This window comes from Petromyzon marinus, chromosome 41, assembly GCF_048934315.1.
Source record: "Petromyzon marinus isolate PM22_M1 ecotype Great Lakes invasive population chromosome 41, UKy_Petmar_22M1.pri1.0, whole genome shotgun sequence".
In the NCBI taxonomy this organism is placed as follows: domain Eukaryota; kingdom Metazoa; phylum Chordata; class Hyperoartia; order Petromyzontiformes; family Petromyzontidae; genus Petromyzon; species Petromyzon marinus.
This window is the reverse complement of record NC_133707.1, coordinates 8,464,475-8,481,136: the sequence shown is the minus strand read 5'-3', so window position 1 is coordinate 8,481,136 and position 16,662 is coordinate 8,464,475. Positions and strand designations below refer to the sequence as shown.

General features: G+C 47.7%; 1 protein-coding gene across 5 annotated transcripts in view; it reads left to right on the top strand.

Annotated features, from left to right (window-relative positions):
- Positions 1-16,662, top strand: part of LOC116951048 (protein FAM149B1-like) — a 61,071-nt gene that overhangs the window by 34,987 nt on the left and 9,422 nt on the right. For 4 of the 5 annotated variants that reach the window (XM_032969400.2, XM_032969397.2, XM_032969402.2 and 1 more), the window contains exons 3-10: positions 378-513; positions 1,209-1,351; positions 6,770-6,898; positions 9,122-9,346; positions 10,158-10,348; positions 12,095-12,225; positions 16,139-16,245; positions 16,354-16,602. In XM_032969400.2, the coding sequence (XP_032825291.1) occupies positions 378-513; positions 1,209-1,351; positions 6,770-6,898; positions 9,122-9,346; positions 10,158-10,348; positions 12,095-12,225; positions 16,139-16,245; positions 16,354-16,602 (1,311 nt within the window). The remainder of the gene's footprint in view (positions 1-377; positions 514-1,208; positions 1,352-6,769; positions 6,899-9,121; positions 9,347-10,157; positions 10,349-12,094; positions 12,226-16,138; positions 16,246-16,353; positions 16,603-16,662) is intronic. The other variant, XM_032969399.2, reaches the window with a different exon arrangement.

Genomic DNA, 16,662 nt, shown 5'->3' with positions numbered 1-16,662 from the left:
CGTAAATTTGATTTAGAGAGGCATAGCGTTGTTTTAAAAGACATTGTACTCACCGCAGAGCACCGTAGTGACATGACCGAACTCCACGATAGCTTGCGCCAATCTGTGCCACACTCCCTCCCACATGGCCTTGTGGGAGCCTGGGTATCGATAAAGTTATTTTATTTTAGCTTTTCTTCCAATTCCAATTCCTTTCTGATAACGTACATCCACGTACGTGTACATCATCAGAACGGAACCGGAATAAAAACTGATGACGTATACATACGTCATCTGAATGGGAACGGATTAATAGGTGCTCGCCGACAGCGCTTGCTTCCACCACCACAGTCTGCGAGGCAACACGGGGGAGGTGTTTGCTTGTTTCCTCGCGGCAGCAGCTCCTCGCTGGAATCCAGCGAATCGAGCGGGAACACGACGCCCACGGAGCTTGACAAGTCGTGGTCGGCCATCCACAGCGACACCACCTGCCCGTCCACCGAGCAGTCGTCCCTCTTCTCCTGGGGAGACGACGTACGTGTATGTGTGTGTGTGTGCTTGAGTGTTAATGAAGGATGCTACTGGTCGCCCTCAAACAACGGAGGGCAGAGAAGCAACGTTCACAACAACGGGAGGAGCACCGGGCATCTAAAATGCAGCAAGTTGGCACAGTAGGGGGCACAGCTGGTGCAGCTGCCAGTCATCTCAGTCAGTCAACCCATGGGACCTGGGTCTGTCCCGTGACCTGTCAGCGAGCCTTCAACACTTTACTTGGCCTCAAAGTGCACCTGGCCTGGCACACGCACCATGGTGGTGTCACCCCATCGTAGTGGCGAATAGCGGGTATTGGTTAGTGTGAGAGTGGTGGTGCAGTGGTTAGCGCACCTGGTGACCCCAGTTCGATTGCCGCTCACGAACAACACCGGTAACGAATATCTGAACCAGTCATTCAGCCTCAAATGATTACCGAGTACGATTCGTAAACATCGCCACTGGATGAGATAAAGACAGCCGGGCGTGGTGATTGCCACCCGCCCCCTAATCTGCCGTGCCAGCCTTCAAAGGTGCTAGCTAACAGCAGTTGCAGGCTTTACGGAGGTGATCTTTGTATTTTTTTAGCGTTTGTCATGCGTAGCAGTGGCGTCGTGGTGAGCACATGTCGATGAGCAATGCACTAACTGGCACGGTGGTGGTGTTGTGTGTGTGTGTGTGTGCGCGAGCGCGGCCAGGAGTTTGAGCGGGTGGCGTCGCGCCGAGTGCAGCAGCTGTTCCGCGAGATTGACGCGCTGCTGTACGAGGGCATGGGCAGCGCACAGACGCCCGCACTGCAGGGCGAGTGCATGCAGTGGAAGACACGATTCTTACATCTCAGGTGCCTGTCGCCCTTCGCCTCGCCCTCCTCGAGTAGCTCAGGATTGCGGAGACACGGCGCACAGATGCAGTGCCTTGCACGTCGACTTTTGGCATGTGTGTTTGCGTGTGTACGCGCACGCGTGTGCCTTGTGCGGAGCGGTCGTATAACTGTTAGCGCGCTGTGCTGCGAACTCGGCAACCTGCGTTCAATTCCCACTCACGGCCAACTGCAGTGACGATTATTTGAACCGGTCCCGAGCCTCCCCTAGGTCGTCTCAGCCTCAAATGAGTACCCGGTGCGGTGTGTCAACATCGCCACTAGGGAGAGACAAAGGCGACCGGGCGCGGTGCTCATTACCCACCCCCTCGTGTGCCGTGCCGGCCTTCATAGGTTCTCGCTGACAGCACTTGCCCCAACAGTCTGTTGAGGCAATATGGAGGATCTTTGTCTTTGTATGTGTGTGTGTGTGCCTCTGTGTAGTGGTACTTTAATGGCCATCATGCTCAAAGGGACATTGTCCTGAGATACTGTTGCATTTGAATACTATATCGATCTACATTTTCTTGGAACGATTTATGTCGGTTCTCCAGTTTGATGAATTATCAAGATTTGAGGTCACGATTGACGGTTAGAATCTTTTTCATCCCGTTTGCACCCTGGTCATTTGTATTGTTGTCGTTTTTCTGTCTCTTTTAATACATTATCCTCGCGGTAGTATTTTGTATACAGAATAATTAGTATGAACCTAAAATAATTAATTATCATATGCATGATTCGACAAATGCATTATGAGCATGAGAATTGAGTTTTCTACATTAATTGTTACATACGTAATTACCATCATCGCCATCTTGTATCCATCACCGGGAGTAAAAGCTCAACACATTAGTCAGTAGGAAAAATATATATAACAGGCAACATTTTGAGCAATGGTCCTTCTTCATAGCACATAGATCATCGTCATCAGGTGCTCCGGTTCAAGCGCTCGACTCGCGATTGGATGAGGCCGAATTGAAATCCTTCCCCGATAGCAACTTTAAACTGTCACCGTTACGGGATCCAATACACCTTGTAACCACTTGCGGTGAAAGGTTAACAGTGGTCGCTCGGTGGAGAGAATACCCCTGACCATGGGAATGTGGAATTTCCTCTCCTGCCTTTGCGGGCACCTGTGGAGGTGAGCACCACTTCATGCCCATTGGAGCCGGGAGACGGTTAAGAGTCGGATTTGTCCGATGTCGTTCGCATTGCAGCGTTCTCTCACACTCATTAGTTCCCCCTGGGCACTCCAGTTTACCCACACCGCACTCAATAAAAGTCTCATAAAAGAATTGGCACGCGGGACCCTCCTAGAAGGAGAGTCTTGAAGAGGCATTGAAGCTTTACTGGGTAAAGACTTCACATCAGAGTACTTTATTATATTGGTCTTTGACAGACAGCTATGAACACACTTCAGAGTTGTACTATAATGAATAACGCTGGACAATTCACACGTACACGCTGAGCACACATAATGCAACACGCACAAATTACCGCTGAAATGGTCATTTCCCCAAGCAGGTGTAAGGCTGTGTGATGCTCTTAAGGATTGTTGGTACACTTGGTGCTGTAATTCCCCAGTAGGGAGACTGTACTTGTGAGGATGTGTGATGCTCTTAAGGATTGTTGGTACACTTGTATTATGCCTTGATTTACATCATTTCTGAAGTTCTCCAGCCAATCCTTCTGAAACCATGTCAATTTTTTCATCCTATTTTCATTGATACTATTACTCGTGTCGCCATGTTAATCATTGGCATGTATATTGTCTTTATGTTCCTGGCACGTATCCTCCTGATATGGGGTCTGCCTGTGGATATGGAGAAGGGTGCAGAGAGTAACCTGGACAGAGTAGACAACCAATGAATGCATCTTTAATGGCATCAACGAAGGAAGAATGATAATGGAAGCCATGAGAAAAACACAGAAGCACTGGATCGTATGGATTCTACAAGGGCACAGTTGGATGAATAAGGACATTGTAGAAAGAAGAATAGTAACAAAATGACAGCTCAACGAGAAGTGGCTTATCACTTGGAAAAATTATAGCAACACGTTTTCTAAATGGAGGGAAAAACCAGAAGACTCGTGACCAAAGGGAGAACATGCAAACTCCAAATATATACTGGCGTCAGGGTCGTGATCGAACCGGACCACCTTTCTGTATGCCAAGCGAGGAAGTTAACATCTCTCCACCACGATATAAGAACGAGAGGGAAGGCCAAGGATTGGTATGCTGGAGGAGTTGAATGAAGTGTCGTTTTGTAGAAACAAAGAGGAGGACAGAGAAGGTTTGGGAATATGACAGACGAAAATGTTCCCTTAAGACAGGGCACCAATTAAGACGTGGGGTCTGTCTTCCTGCTCTCCTTACTCTCATTGCTGTCCTGGGCCATATCCACGTCCACTCCACACTTCTAAGCGACGTCGTGGTCTCTCTACTTCAAAACCACCTGTTAATGTAATTGTACACAGAGGAGTGATTCCCTTTGGGTAGGGTAGCCTGAAGAGAAAAAGGCATTGGCATCCTCTCTCTAAGCTCTGAAAGTCATGCTCAGTCAATGATAAATCATTGTAAGTGAGAATGCTCGTAAACATAATTGTGTAACTTGTCCTTTCAAGTGTCTTTCAAGTCAGAGTGTGTACCAGCACTTACCACCATCACAGACTCAGTGTTGGGTTCCTTTCCTCGTACCCCTCCGGGTCTGTGTTCGATCCCCATTAAATTGAACCGTTGGAACATTTTAAACATTCATCGTAAGCCTGAATGATTTCCTTGTGCAGTGTTTGTCATGATCTCAGACAGGTGGTAGGAAATTGTACAATCGTAATATTTAATTTCACGTCATATCTCAATCTCTGAAGCCAAGCAGAATTGAGCCTGGATAATGCTTGGATGGGTGACCACCATGCACATAACAGATCGTTGTAAGCTTCAGCAATACATGGGTGGGTAGCTGAGGACAATGCAGGAAAAATATGCATTGTACACTAATTCTATGCTCCCACATATATGCTCCTTGCCTTCACCAACCCACACTGACCAGCGTGGTGAAGTATGGTCCAATAACCCATACAACCAGCACGGCGAGGAGAGGCCTCCCCATCCATCAGTGGATTGACAAAGGGGCAGTGTACATGTGAATGAACACTTCACAAAAGAGCGCCTGAGACACACATACAAACGTTGGTGTTTCTTGCTATAATTTATTGAGCGTCAAGTGTTTGAGCCACTGCAATTGAAGAGCAGAGTTTGAAAGCTGGGTGACAGAGAGAAAAGCTTATTTATCCAGTATTGATCCTGCAGTTTGTCGGGCTGAGCTGTAAAGAGCAGAGCTGTTGACAAACTAAGTATTTTCCTTTGTGTTATCAATTGGTATACCTTAACGACAGTCAGAAAAGCTAACAAAACGTGTTTTAGATAGAGTATAAATATTTAAAATTCATGCCTGGTAAATAAGTATTTTCACATGGCAAGTTTGTGTAAACTATACGTCCAGGTTTAAGGTTGTGAGCCACGTGATGATAGCTTCGGGCGTAGCACAGCTAATACGGAGAGCGGGCCTGGTAGGATGCAGTTGTTTTCTATATTGTTCATTGTGTGGTCCGGGTGGCCGCAGGCATTGCACTGTTGGGTGATCGTTTTTTTGTTTATGTTTTATATTTCAGTAGAAGCCCGATACAGAGCACAAACCGCAACGTAAGGGGGCGGTGGGGGGTGGTACAGAAACTTCGCGGACAGAAGTCCTGCACGCTGTGCTCCTGACTTACTTTAGGGAAGGGGGGAGATTGGGCTCACTGTCCCACTGAGTGGGGACTGCGAGCCGGGTATGTGTACTTTTATGTGGGAAAGGAGAAGGTGAGGGAAGAAGAACTTGACCCTTTCCTGTTCTGAGACGACTGCAAGTTGCAGGGTGGGTCCCGTTCACCGCTGAATCTCGGAACGCGCAAGCGGCTCGGGGTAGAGCCATTGCTTTTAAAGACGTTGTACTCACTCCAGAGATCTGTAGCGAAATGACCGCACCCTATGATAGCTGGCACCAAACTGTGCCACACACCCTCCCGAATGGCCTTGTGGGAGCCTCGGTTTTATTTAAGAAAAACTTAAATAAAATAAATAAAGTTATTTTATTTAAGTTTTTCTTCCGGTTCCGTTCAGATGACGTCCGTGTACGTCATAAGAATAGGGAAAAGGGTTAAGTAAAGGAGTAGAAGGAGCGGAGAAAGGTGGAGGGGGGGGGCTCCTGTGTCATATTTAATGTCCCACTCCTGGAAGAGGAGGCATGCACAGCCACCAATCGCTGTTCTAAAGTTAGAAGGTAGTTCGGTATTCGAGTGCGTGCGCGGACGCATGGTGCAGCACAGTGGTAGTTTGGGCACCGTGAGCCTCCTTCCTCCCATCCTCCACGTGTCCAGCCATGGTGTTTGGGGACACAATGTCACACGGAGATTTGAGGGTCTCAGGTGTTTGCTAACGTCTCAGTTGCGATGGTTTCGAACGCTTCTGTTCTGAGCCGTTGAAGGTCGGCTCAGCCTTTTTCCGTCTTTTGGCAAATCCTTGATATTTTCAGCATAGAGGGCATTTGCTGCCAACATTTCAACCACTCAGTTCACACTGCTGCATAGTATTAATATATTTTCATAATGGCTCATACCTTTTTAATGACAGCTGTTACCAAATCACTTCAGATATCTGAAGCTAAGCAGGGTTGAATTTGGAATATAAGTGCTTTGATGGATGACCAACCATGCACACCCTCTAGTCATATGCTGCTTCAGGGCTGTTCTATAGGTGGTGGTCAACAGAGAGCAATGCAGAACAATTAATTGTTGTACTGTGTATCTATGCTGCCATATCTATGTGCCCCACGTTCACCCACCCACCTACACTTGCAAGTGCCTTAAAACTTGGTCAAATTACCGCCGTAAGCCTAAAAGCCACACCTTGCGAATTAGCGCTTAGAGCCAGGCTGTTCTCGTCTACTGGCTTTCCCACTCCAGTACCAGTGTCATCTGCTCGGCATGATGCCTATTGAGTTAAACCCCATTCACAGACAGCCACACAAAGTCCTCATCGTAACAATTATTTAGCCATGGGTGGAATTTGCGCAAGGGGGGGGGGGGGGGCAACACCCCGCACAAACTGGACACCTTAATTTATTTTCAGTAGTTTGCAATTAAAATAAAAAAAAATAAGTAAATTAATGATACGCACGCGTGATTCAAAATGTGAGTGACAAATCGAACCCCTGCCCCCCCCCCCCCCCCCCCAAATATAGACGTCAAACTCCGCCTATGGACTTAACTATTGCTCTAACACGCATGCACCTCTACGGGCCCCCCCCCCCCCTTGTTCGTGATGCACTGTGGCTGCCTTGGTCACCTCCTCTGGAGCAGGATACTGGGCAAGCAGCTGGTAGAGCCCACCGACGAGGGCTATCAGCTGGTGCCCACGGAAGGGACGGCGGCAGACCGGACGGAGCCCCCCGGCTTCGTCTCCACCGGCCACAACCCCAGCGACAGGGAGTAAGGACATCCACCCCGTTTGTCATTCCAGACGTGTCCCCCCCGCATCTTGAATCACCGTAATGTCATCGCCAGTGGAGACGAGGCCATGTAAAGGGGTCCAAGACGCTGCTGTTGAATAATGAAGTCAAATGTGATCATTTGCCAGGTGCTCCGGTTCATAGTGATAATACGACTGTAAAGCCGACAAATACGTTCTTGTGAATGTCTCGCCGAGTCTCAAGGCTCGGTTTTCAAGAGGGTTTGCCTGTCTTAAATGACACAAACAACTCATATTGACAAAAACAACTCAACACGTTTGTCAATGAACTTTAAAGTTAAAAATATATAATAGACGACATTTCTGGCATGGAGAGGCGCGTGAGACAGAGTGGATGAGAGTCAGAGACTGCACTTGACCTCGTGGGGGCCTGATAAGAATACCGTTTTTTTCTGATTTACACTTTTTTTATTTTCCAAGTGCATGGTTTCCGATGAGTAGCTGTTGTGTGGTATTCGTGCACCACTGCCACCGGATATCTTGAGCACTGAGGTGGTGAAAAGTCTCTCCGTAGGACAACCACTGTTGACTTGCCCGCAGAGTGGTCCTCATCGAGTTCGTTGGAGCTTTAATTTCAAGTTTATTTGTTTCACCAGGGTGAAAACTCAACAGACCAAGATAGTATCGTTTCCAAGAGTGGCCTGAGCCGCCAAAATGACAGCAGCAGTAAAATAAAATGCCGCAAATGAGTTGAGGAAACCGGATGGTTAATATTGATGAAGATGTCGACGATATTGTTATTAATGATAATGAACAGAGCAGTAAGATGTGCCTTGATAATTTCAGCAGGTGTTTTGTGAATTTATGGTAATCTCGATGAGTGTGATGATAATGTAAGGTGTTAATGATGCATCCATTTACAAATGTCAATAGGTACATAAAGTATCATTCGGATTACTGAAAGGTGTCGGTGATCGTGACAATAATGTTGACAAGCAAATTGGTGGCAGCAAATTGGTGGCAACAAATTCTTGAGGGCAATGACTCCTCACTGCCACTTGTTCCTTGTCCACCTGTGGCTGAAACCCTGCCTTGCATTGAACCCAGTGCTCCCCAAATCCACTGAGGCTGCAAGCAAAGCTCACTTCTTACTGCTAATATCATCAATAATGATGAGATAATGGCCTGTGCGTAACGCCTTGTTACATAACACGCTGTTCTTTATCCGCCCAGGGCGTGCGCGCAATATCGGTTTCTTTTGACGGGCGGTCTCCTCCGGCTATTTTTAACCTCCCCTTTTAAATTATTCACCCGTGTTCCTCAAGACTTTTAAGCGTATTCCTTTTGGAAGCAAACAAAGGGCCTCGCTGTAGTGTAATGTTATCCCGAATGGCCGAGCACAGGAAAAGCCCCGTAATCTGATAATGCCCCCCCCCCGTGTGTTTACATCGCCCCCCTCAATGGCTCATTCGCAAGTGTAAGTTCAGTTTCACGTTTAATGATTGATTTTGCCTCTGCCGTTGGGGTCGGTGCCAATGGAAAACAATTTTTTTAGAAAGGACAATCTTTATCTATGAGACCCTATTTTTTCCAGTATCAAGATGATGGGGAAAAAAATAGGCTTTAAACCTTTTCCGGCAAGAATAAAGGAGGTGTTAAGATGGTCACACACCAAATAGACAGCTATTACAAGGCATCAAGTCTGCCTTAACCACACGTGCTTGTGGTTAAACATGCGAACAAACGTGCTTCGATAATGTACGCATTCTCCTTAAGACTGATAGGCCTACACCACTACTGTTAGACCAGATAATGCTAAAAGGTTTTGCTCAAGGGCAAAAGAGGCAATGATGTTTCATGTTTCTCGGTGGGTTTATTCCCCATCTCCTGGTTTTTTTTTATGTTTTTATATTTCAAGAGGAGCCCGATACAGAGCACGAACTGCTATGTAGGGGAGAGGGTACAGAAACTCTGCGGACAGAAGTCCACAATTGCGTACTCCAATTGAGGAGGGAGGTGTATGGGCTCACTGCTCCCGCCAGCGGGGTATTTGTACTTTTATGTGGGAAGGGGAAGATAGTGGAAGAATAACTTAAGTAAGGGGGTACAGGGCATGGGGGGGGGGGGAAGAAGGGGGGGGATATCTCCTGTTATTTAACAGATACTGACCGATGAGTACCGGTTGGGTGCGCCAGCCAGCGCGCCAATGGCCTCCAACGAGCGGCGCCTGTGCCGTGTGCCAGGCTGTGCCTGCAGGGCAGCCGCCTGGTGCCGCGGGGGACGCTCGCCGGGCCCAGCCGGGGGGGCGCGGTGTCTCCCGCAGCGCAGTCCCATCGGGACAACGGCAGCGGCAGTGGTGGCGAGGAGGGCGAGGAGGGGGAAGAGGTGGCGCAGGAGGCGGAGGAGGAGGAGGTGATCTGCAGGGATGGCACCGTGGAGGAGGTCCTGGCTTTCGACAGCCACGAACCGTAAGGCCGCGAATCGGCAGCCACAAACTGAGGGTGTGGTGGTAGGGCCACGTAGGTTACGCCCGGTGGATTAGACCAATTGGGCAGAGCTAAAGTAAAAGAACACGTGGACTGACGGCTCCACCAAGCTTAAAGGCCCTCCGCCAACATGTGAATTGTACTACCCAAAGAACCAAACTAAGGCTTACTTAGGATTGTTGTGATTTTATGATCGAGATTTCTCAGACTCGGAGAGCCTTCAACACTTTACATGGCCAAAAAGTACGTGTAGTCCGTCAGTGACCAATGACGGCCCGTTGTTTTGGTTGTCGCTGTAGTATGTGTGTATGTTTATCATTGTCCATGATAGAGGTGTTTGGGTGAGATTGCGTAAATGTGAATGTGTCATTAAAACCACCACCACCTGACACAGGCAATTAGTAAGGTTTGTCACTTAAACAAAAGGTGGCAATTAGTTACGAGTTCAGCACACCGGTGTGTTGGAGAGTAAACCCATCATATTTTTACAATTCGGGTACGATATTTCGCCGGTAATTACAACCAGCCTCATCAGGCGACAGCCAGAAGTGAACAATACTCGACTTGTAAATGGCGTGGATTTACTCTCCAACACACCGGTGTGCTGAACTCATAACTTAATTACCACGTTTTGTTTACCTGACAAACCTTACTAATTGTCTTGTCGGGTGGTGGCGGGTTTAACGACACATTTATATTTGACGCGATCGAACCCAAAAAAAAAAACCTCTCAACGATAATATTGGTCGCGAAAGTCCGACTACGCGTTTGCCTTCGTCTTTCTGCGCCGCAGAGAGGAGGACGGTCCTGAGTGGCGGCACGCCGGTGGCAACCGGTGCGGCGCGTGGCGAGCGCGCCGGGGCCTTCCGCCCGTGTCCCCCGCCGCGTGCCTGCGGGACGCCGTGTGTACCGAGCTCTTCGATCAGCTGTGGGCCGAGGCGCTGGGCTGCCTGCACGCGCTCGACCAGCAGTCGTGGGACGCCGGTGTGCAATTTATTTACTTGTCAATTCGGCCGCTATAAATTTCCACGCGATAAGCCACTTCGTTGAGCTATCATTTGTGGCCAGGTCGCTTCTGAAAAAGAAGCTAATAGCTCGGTGGGTTTTACCTGGTAAAATAATATTTACTCTTTGGTTCTATTCGGTAAAGTCACGTAAAAGTATAAAACAACAAAAAATAAAAAATTCACGACGTTTCGGCCACAACACAAGTGGCCTTCATCAGGTGAAGGGACCAGACTGTGTCGAGGACAGCGTTGGAGTGAACACAACCAAGCTCAGACCGCGAACTTTAAGCTGTGTGAGAAGAATTAAGGTGCCTTGACAAAGGAATTAGCATAAAAATTTGCATTTAATTGGCGGACTTAGCATGATGAACGGTGTAGAGGGGGTGAACATGTGCAGACCGGCGAGGGGGGGAGGGGGAGTTTACCTATTGATGGCGTGAAAAGGGAATTTAAGCAGCTGCGAAAGTTTGGGATACCACTACTTGAAAAAATATACTGTACCATTGAAAATTAGTTTAATGTTTGGTTCGATATAATTTTCTCCGATACCAAGGTTCTTTGCAAACCCACGGGTTTTTATCAGAGATTTGTTCACGAGGCAATTCATATTTACAAACACAGACACAATTTCAACCGAGAAGATGGTTTCAAATTAAGCAACCATTGGAAAGATGTCCTAAATCGAACCAAACATCAAACTAATTTGTCAAGGCACCTTAATTCCTCTCGCACAAGCTTAAAGGTCGCGGTCTGAGCTTGGCTGTGTTCACTCCAGCGCTGTCCTTGAGACAGTCTGGTCCCTTCACCTGATGAAGGCCACTTGTGTTGTGGCTGAAACGTCGTGAGAATTTTTTCTTTTTTTCTTTTTCTTTTTTGTTGTTTTATACTTTTACGTGACTTTACCGAATAGAACCAAAGAGTATGGATCCTTGCAGTGACGAAAGCTTCAAATCTAAAAAATAATATTTTTATTGATTTGCTTACCTTTCCTATACTTTGCACTCCTATCGTGTTGTAATATTGTTTGTTGTTTCTGGCCTGCCCCTACTGGATATTTGCGAAAAAGAGCTTTATAGCTCATCAGATCCCTACAGTATAAATAAATATTCTGATTCTGATAATACACGACGCAATTTGTACGGAAAATTATTTTCCACAATTTTATCCCGTTTGTTCCGTCAACGTTGTATCCTGAGACGCGGCATCCATTCGGATCTCTCACGGAGCGGCACAATTCTTCATGTGAGAGAATGGCCCGTGGAAGCGGATGTCACAGAGCTACCTCTGAGATCCCTTCAAGTGATCTCTGCGCCACACAGTAGGAGGGGCAGAACTTTCCCATCAGCTCTGCCACTGAGAGTAATGTCCATCACATGACATTCAAACTGATATATTTCATCCAAAGAGCTTTAATTTAGCTCAATTAATTAAGCGTAGAACCAAGTTTAATTTAATATTTTTGCAGTCGTCGGTGGCCAGGCTGAGAACAATCAGCCGTGAGAACCCGACTTCATCACGAGTCTCTCGTAGCTATAGGCACTACACTCATCATCCTTGGTCGCTGTCCAGACGTTTCGCCACTACAGGACCCACCTCTCACAGCAGACATCTTGCCCCTCTGGCCATGCTCTATGTAATCCACTGCTCCTGTGTGCGTACGCGCGTGTGTGTGTATGCGTGTGTGTGTGCACGCGTGCGTGGGTGTGCATGCGTTGATGTGCAGAGGAGAAGGGGCTGACAGGCGTGGAACGTCCGGCCATGCAGAGGATCTTGCTGCCGCGGCAGGCAGGCACAGCTGATAGTCTCTCCATGCCTCCATCGCGAGGCTCGGACACACGGAGCTACCTTCCCCAAGTAAACTAAAACTAAACTATTTTTTTTTACCGGGTAAGGCCCACTGAGCTATAAAGCTCTTTTTCAGAAGAGACCTAGCCGCAAACGATAGAGCAACGAGGTGGCTTATTGTGTGGAAATGTATAGCCGCCAAAATACTATTAACGTGTGTTTTTTTAATATTCTTTGGGTTTTTAGGTAATTCATGTTCTTTGAGTCTTTCGGTAAAGTCACGTAGATAAAGTCACGTAGATAAAGTCACGTATCTACATAGATAAAGTCACGTATCTACGTAAATAAAGTCACGTATCAACGTGGCTTTACCTACGTGACTTTACCTACGTGACTTTACCGAAAGACCCAAAGAATATGAATTCCTGGAGTCACGAAAGCTTTAAGTGTGTTTTTTTTAATGTGGAGAGAAAAACCGGGGGACCCGGAGAAAAATCCACACGACCACAGGGAGAACGTGCAAACTCCAAATATGCAGCCGTCATAATCGGCATCAAACCCACGACCTCCTTTCTATCAGGCGAGGTAGTAAACATCTCGCCACCGTGGCACCCCCAAGTAACCTACAGCATCGTGAGCTGTGTACACGTTTAACAAATTGGGGCTGGCATTGGCTGCGGTCCCATGTGCCTGTACCCCCTGACTCGCATCCCGTATCAGTCAGAAATTTCTTACTTGAATTAACAGCCAGGTCGTGCATATCTCCGCACCTCCAATTAGCACAGTTGGCTATGTAGGGTGCGAAAGAAGTTCAACATGCATACGTTTACAGCCAGGGCTGAGCTATTGATGGAAATTCCATACTACTGTGGCAGAGGTGAGTCGATGCATAGGACTACCACTTTTGACTTCCCATAAACCGGTACTTATTTATTACCATTGAGGAGATGATGGGCTGCTAGATGTTCAATTGGCTCAGACCAAATATATTACTTGTTGGTTCCACCTGCGATTTCAAACCTGACTTGTACCACCATTTCAATCACCAACAAAAATCCTCTCTCATTAGAACTGGGATCCCTAAATATTTACCACTGCCTTTGGTCCCAATAATTTTTCTAGCCCTTTGGCCAAGACAAGCGATTTTCACTGGCTGCTGCTCTTAATTCACATCACTTGTCTCGATCAAGTGGTTGATTCGGCTCATTTCTCTTGGGCGAGTAAAATGAGAACCGCTTTGTGGGAACTCAACCGTGGCCATCTTACGAGTAAACAGGCACCTGCCATGGGAACGTGGAATGAACATTACTAGCTAATCACTGCCATTGCAGTTGGGTGTCATCCCTTTGCTTAATTGAGAAGATACTTAAATTATATTTTGATATATTGAGTCATCATGAACTGGTTTGATTTCATGGTATTGTCTTACTGCTCTGAAGGAGGGCCATGACCCAAAGTCTTAGCCTGCCATAGTTCATGTCAACTTAAAAGGGCAGTGTTTGCTCATGAGTAAGATGGTAAAATATTTTCAGCTCTTGTTTCTAGATCGTTAAATACACCGTTGTGCACACCCCACTGAGAATTTGATGTGACGTTTCTACATAAAAATAAATACCACAGATATTGATGATGATTATATTGATGATGCTATTGATGAGCATGCATACAGTGAGGAAAAAAGTATTTGATCCCCTGCTGATTTTGTACGTTTGCCCACTGACAAGGAAATGATCAGTCTATAATTTTAATGGTAGGTTTATTTGAACAGTGAGAGACAGAATAACAACAAAAAAATCAGAAAAACGCATGTCAAAAATGTTATAAATTGATTTGCATTTTAATGAGGGAAATAAGTATTTAACCCCCTCTCAATCAGAAAGATTTCTGGCTCTCAGGTGTCTTTTATACAGGTAACGAGCTGAGATTAGGAGCACACTCTTAAAGGGAGTCGTCCTAATCTCAGCTTGTTACCTGTATAAGACACCTGTCCACAGAAGCAATCAATCAATCAGATACCAAGTTCTCCACCATGGCCAAGACCAAAGAGCTCTCCAAGGATGTCAGGGACAAGATTGTAGACCTACACAAGGCTGGAATGGACTCCAAGACCATTGCCAAGCAGCTTGGTGAGAAGGTGACAACAGTTGGTGCGATTATTCGCAAATGGAAGAAACACAAAATAACTGTCAATTTCCCTCGGCCTGGGGCTCCATGCAAGATCTCACTTCGTGGAGTTGCAATGATCATGAGAACGGTGAGGAATCAGCCCAGAACTACGCAGGAGGATCTTGTCAATGATCTCAAGGCAGCTGGGACCATAGTCACAAAGAAAACAATTGGTAACACACTACGCCGTGAAGGACTGAAATACTTCAGCGCCTGCAAGGTCCCCCTGCTCAAAAAAGCACATATACATGCCCGTCTGAAGTTTGCCAATGGACATCTGAATGATTCAGAGGACAACTGGATGAAAGTGTTGTGGTCAGATGAGGCCAAAATGGAGCTCTTTGGCATCAACTCAACTCGCCGTGTTTGGAGGAGGAGGAATGCTGCCAATGACCCCAAGAACACCATCCCCACCATCAAACATGGAGGTGGAAACATTATGCTTTGGGGGTGTTTTTCTGCTAAGGGGACAGGACAACTTCACCGCATCAAAGGGACGATGGACGGGGCCATGTACCGTCAAATCTTGGGTGAGAACCTCCTTCCCTCAGCCAGGGCATTGAAAATGGGTCGTGGATGGGTATTCCAGCATGACAATGACCCAAAACACACGGCCAAGGCGACAAAGGAGTGGCTCAAGAAGAATCACATTAAGGTCCTGGAGTGGCCTAGCCAGTCTCCAGACCTTAATCCCATAGAAAATCTGTGGAGGGAGCTGAAGGTTCGAGTTGCCAAACGTCAGCCTCGAAACCTTAATGACTTGGAGAAGATCTGCAAAGAGGAGTGGGACAAAATCCCTCCTGAGATGTGTGCAAACCTGGTGGCCAACTACAAGAAACGTCTCACCTCTGTGATTGTCAACAAGGGTTTTGCCACCAAGTACTAAGTCATGTTTGACAGAGGGGTCAAATACTTATTTCCCTCATTAAAATGCAAATCAATTTATAACATTTCTAACATGCGTTTTTCTGGATTTTTTTGTTGTTATTCTGTCTCTCACTGTTCAAATAAACCTACCATTAAAATTATAGACTGATTATTTCTTTGTCAGTGGGCAAGCGTACAAAATCAGCAGGGGATCAAATGTTTTTTTCCCTCACTGTACACATTACGCACACACTCACGGAGAGACCTGCACACCTCTTGCAGCTGTGAGTACTAGGCATGTAGTTATTCATCCATTCGTCTTGTAAAATATCTTCATATGCTTGTGTATCAAATTACGTGCATAATAATATATTATTTAAAATTCTGCTAATTACATTCAAATGTTTCCTTTGACTATGACCGAGGCACCTGGAATGCGCACCCCCGATTTCATCAGATCTCGTGAACTAAGCAGGGTTGAGCCTTAGATGGGTGACCAATTATAAAAGAGGTGTTATAGGCTCCTGTGGGGCTATGCTGTCATGCTGCAACGTCTATTGCTCCCCGCCTTTGTCAATCCACGCTGACCAGCGTCGCTGTACTATGCTCCATCATCAAGTAATCCCCACGGACCGGCTCAAGGCACTCATCCAGCAGTGGATTTTGAAAAGGGGGCTGTGCTTGTACATGTCACCTTGAGGCTAATGGAATGAATGAGACAAAACGAATAAGACTGTGCACATGAGACAGGTAGCACAAATGAAGCACAATAAAGGAATAGTTTGTGAGCCTTAATCGTGATAGTTCATCCAATCTGGGGAGAGGTGAATGTGTTACATGCCTTGCAAGCTCGTACACACACACACACGGGAGAGAGGTCCACTGCTTGTGTACGCGGCTCTGTCTCGCTCCGTGACACTCAACGCCTTGCCGTGTGCCGTCGCGGCAGCTGCACCGGACGTCCCTGAGCGGCCGGCCGGGCGACCTGCATGGCGTCATGATGATCCAGGCGAAGCCCCTGCAGCAGAGGCATGGGACCGTCATGGACAAACTCCCGTACGTCCGCACCGCCGCGTCCATCGGAATCGTTTGCCCGCCGCCGCGAACCGCGGCCGACGGTCGCTGCCAACGGTCGGGCGCGCTTCCCCCGATGCCTCCCCGCAGGCTTCCATCGGCGCTGGAGGAGCGCGTGTGGAGCGGCCGCCCGGCCTCCAGCGTGCTCTCGCTGCCGCGCAGCCGCGCCGGCCCACGTCCCGGCGCCGCCGCCGCCGCGGACGACGCCCTGCCGGCCTTCTCTCGCGTCGCGCTCTCCTCGGCCCGCCGGCGCCCGCACCCCGCCGCCGGCCCGAGGCCCGACGCGCGCGCCAAGACGTCCAGCGTCAATCGGCAGGAAGTGCTGCGCGGCACCAGGCTGTGAGCGATTCGCACGGCGACGCTACGGGCACCGCCGCCGCAACCTCACGCCCTCCTCTG